General features: G+C 62.8%; 1 protein-coding gene across 1 annotated transcript; it reads right to left on the reverse strand.

Annotated features, from left to right (window-relative positions):
• Positions 1-2,307: 2,307 nt before the first annotated feature.
• LOC108778816 (HTH-type transcriptional activator SoxR homolog) lies at positions 2,308-2,844 on the reverse strand. The gene has a single exon (XM_018546108.1). It carries the CDS (start codon positions 2,842-2,844, stop codon positions 2,308-2,310), a length of 537 nt encoding a protein of 178 aa, XP_018401610.1.
• Between the last annotated feature and the right edge of the window lie 601 nt (positions 2,845-3,445).

Raw genomic sequence — 3,445 nt, forward strand, 5'->3', positions numbered from 1 at the left:
TGGCGATTGGCGCGGCTGTCGCCACGCTACTGCTCAGACGCCTCAGTCTTGATGTCGGCGCGGTGGTCACGCTTGTCGTCGCGGTGCTGTCGTGGTTCGTGGCCTCGCTCTTTGCTTTCGGGCAAGCTGCTGACAACCCCGAGGTCACTCGATTCCTCGGCGATTATCAAGGCTTGCCACTGCTGCTTGTGACCGTGTCCTTCGGCATTGCGGGCTACCTGTTACGCCGTAGCCTCCTCGGCGCGATGACGTTCGGTATCGCGGGTGGATACGGGGCGCTGCTACTACTTGCGCTGCCGATCGGTCACGAATGGAACCTGCGTGGCATAGTCGTGCTATCTGCAGTGCTGTTGTTCGTGGCAGTTGGCGCTGGTCGAGCGGCCGCGAAGACCAACTTCTCGTGGGCGGTCCCAGTCGTCGCGGCGACTCCAGCGATCGTCCTCGTGTCGGTCGTTACTGTCGGTGCTATCGCGTTGACCGCGACCACGGGGTGGTCGGTTGTCGGCTTTGACACCTTAGACATGACGGATCGGATCGATGTCCACGGTGATGTCGTCAAACCCGCCTGGATAGTAGCGGTTGCGGGCCTAGGCATCGGCGGCGCCGGTCTGGCGGTCGCCCGCTTGTTGCGCAGCCGGGCTTCTCACGCACTCGTGGGGACCACCGCGGTAGTGCTCGCAGTGACGATCATGACCACGGTGACTCAACTGGCGCCGCCGGTCATCGTGTTTGCCGCGTGCTATGTGAGCCTCGGTGTGGCTTTGCTCGCGCTGACGCGGATCGTGGCGGCACGTCGAACCCGCGCCGCGTCAATGGCGTCGGATGGATCGAGCCCGCAGTCGGCCGCTGGCAACACGTTCCCGCTGACGTTGGCCACGGCGGCTGCGATCGTGTCGAGCTTGGTCGGTTTGTCTGCGATGCGATCGGCGGAGGCGAGCCTGGTCATCTGGCCGGCTAGTGCGGCAGTGTTGCTGCTGGCATCGGTTCTGATTGTGCCGCCGAATAAGCCAGATCGCGCCTGTTGGCGTGAGCTGTTGGTGCTCGCCGGCGCCGGGTGGGCGGTCGCCGCGGTGTTACTAGCCGCTGACCGAATGGGGCTCTCGGGACTCGACCTCGCCTGGATAGGCGTAGCGGTCACGGCAATTCTCACTTTGCTCGCTGGACGCATGTTCGAGGTCGGGTCGGGTCGATTGGGCCTCGAAACCGCGGCCGCCATGCTTGCTGTGGTCTCGCTGAGCCTCGCTGCAGGTCACGTGCCGAGCGCGAGCGACGCCGCGATCTATATCGCCGCGCTAGCCGGCGTCGCGTTGGTGTTGGCGTACGTCATCGCCGACCGCTGGTGGTACGTCTTTGTCGCGGCATCATTGGGTGTCCTTGCCGCGATCGTCACAGGCGAACAGTGGCAGGTGGCGCTATGGGTGTGGCCAGTGCTGGCTTTGCTGTTCGCGGGCTCTGTGCCACGGATCAAACAGGTCGAGGTCCGAGATGTGTTCGCTGGTTGCGCGGCATTCACGGCAGCAGCGAATACGATTCCGCCGAGCATGCTGGCGACTGACCGGGCGTGGTATATGCCGGGTGCGTTGATGGTCGCGGTCGGGCTCATCGCGCTGGCGCTGGCTGTCTTTGCAGTGCCGCGCGCATTCGGCGCATTCGGCGTCGAGGTCGGCGGTGGCGTCGCAGCCGTGCTGGGGTTGGCGGTGATCGCGGGTGAAAGCACGCTCAGCCAGCTCTCTTTCGTGCTCATGGTCATCGGCGCCGCGATGGCGTTGATTTCGCTGCTCGCGAAGCAACGCAACTGGTACCTGTGGATCGCTGCCGCGTGCGGCGCCTTGGCCTACGTGTTGCGGCTCATTGCCAGTGAAGTTGACCTGGTTGAGGCATATACCCTGCCGTTCGGGTTGATTTTGCTCGCCGCCGGTTTGTGGGTAGCGCTGAAGGCTAAGCCCGAGCAACGGACGTGGATAACGTTAGGCCCTGGTCTCGCAGCATGTCTGTTGCCGAGTTTGCCTGCTGCGCTAGCTCACTCCACCAGTGCGCGAGCGCTGCTGCTGGGTCTTGCTGCTTTGGCTGTGATGGGAGCCGGCGCGTGGCGCCGCTGGCAGGCGCCTTTCGTGCTCGGTGCTTGCATTGCTGCACTGGTGATTTTCACCAACTTCGGCCCGCTGCTTTGGGGACTGCCGCGATGGACTTTGATCGCCGCGACCGGAGTCGCGCTGGTGGCCGTGGGTGTGACCTGGGAACAGCGGGTTAAAGATGGTCGTGCGGCGGTGAACTGGGTTGCGAAAATGCGCTAGGCATACTGGTTGGCTAGTCGCGTAGCGTTTTAGGAAGTAACCGGGCTCCGGCTCCCTTGTGCTGAAGAACATCATCGGGGTTGGAGAAACGGCACGCTTTAAGGCTCAAGCATCCGCAGCCGATGCAGGAGTCCAATCCGTTGCGCAGCATCGTGAGTGCAGTGATTTGCTCATCGAGTCGGCCTCGCCAGTCAGCTGAAATGCGCGCCCAATCGGCCTTCGTCGGATTGCGGCCAGCGGGCAGCAAAGCGAGTTCGGCACCAATCTCGTCGATGCTCAAACCAACGTTGGATGCCGCTCGGATGAATGCGAGCCGCCGCAACGTGTTGCGCGCGAACACGCGACGACTGCCGGGCGTTCGTTGGGCCTCGATGAGCCCGAGGTTTTCGTAGTAGCGGATCGCCGAAATTACCTGTGGCACGAATTCGGTGACAGCGCCCTGCTCTTGGCCGGTAGTCGCTGAGTGTTCAGCAGCCGCCCCTTCCGAGCAATGGTTTAGCTCCCTGAGCGACCTCGATGTACTCGACCTCCGAATCGTCGGTGAGTTCATCGGCCGAGAACATGAACGTCAGCCACGAATCAGTGGCGGTGTCGTATTGGAAGACAGGTTTCTGGCCGGGATCGTGGTCGATAGGGGGTGTCACCGTGAGTCGCTTCATTTCGCCCCAGGTGGTTCCGACTCCGAATCCCTCACGGGTCGTGGGCTAGGGCGGAGAATGACGATCGATGACAGGTCTCCGTTGAGTTTCTAAGTCATCCCAGATGTAGTTGGCGTGCGGTTTTTTTCCAGACGATCGGCGGTCTGGAGCCACAGCGCCCCGAGTCTGATCACGAGTTGGTCAATAGGTAGTAGACCGCCGGTCTTCGGTGTAGTTGTCGTGGCCTTAGTCGCGGATGGTGCGTCTCTTTTGCCAGCCATCGCCGGGGATACGCGAGGGGCGGCACTCCGTTGCGATGAACTGGGCATGATCAGGCTGATGGGAGGCCTAGCGCGTACTCGTCGCTCGATGAGCGCCTGGTACAGGTGGTCGGTCGGGCCGGCTGTTCCGACGAAGTGTCCAGCGAGGTCGAGGGTCAAGATCCCAATCAGGCTGGCCAGCTCGGCCAGTACGGCGGCCTGCGCAGGAGCGATGTCCGCGGTTTCGGCAAGC

The sequence above is a fragment of the Cyphomyrmex costatus genome, unplaced genomic scaffold (genome assembly GCF_001594065.2).
Source record: "Cyphomyrmex costatus isolate MS0001 unplaced genomic scaffold, Ccosl1.0 scaffold5135, whole genome shotgun sequence".
NCBI lineage: Eukaryota > Metazoa > Arthropoda > Insecta > Hymenoptera > Formicidae > Cyphomyrmex > Cyphomyrmex costatus.

What these genes read in the sequence shown, in the direction of transcription:
- LOC108778816 (XM_018546108.1), bottom strand. Translation starts at nt 2,844, where the DNA reads ATGAACTCACCGACGATTCGGAGGTCGAGTACATCGAGGTCGCTCAGG.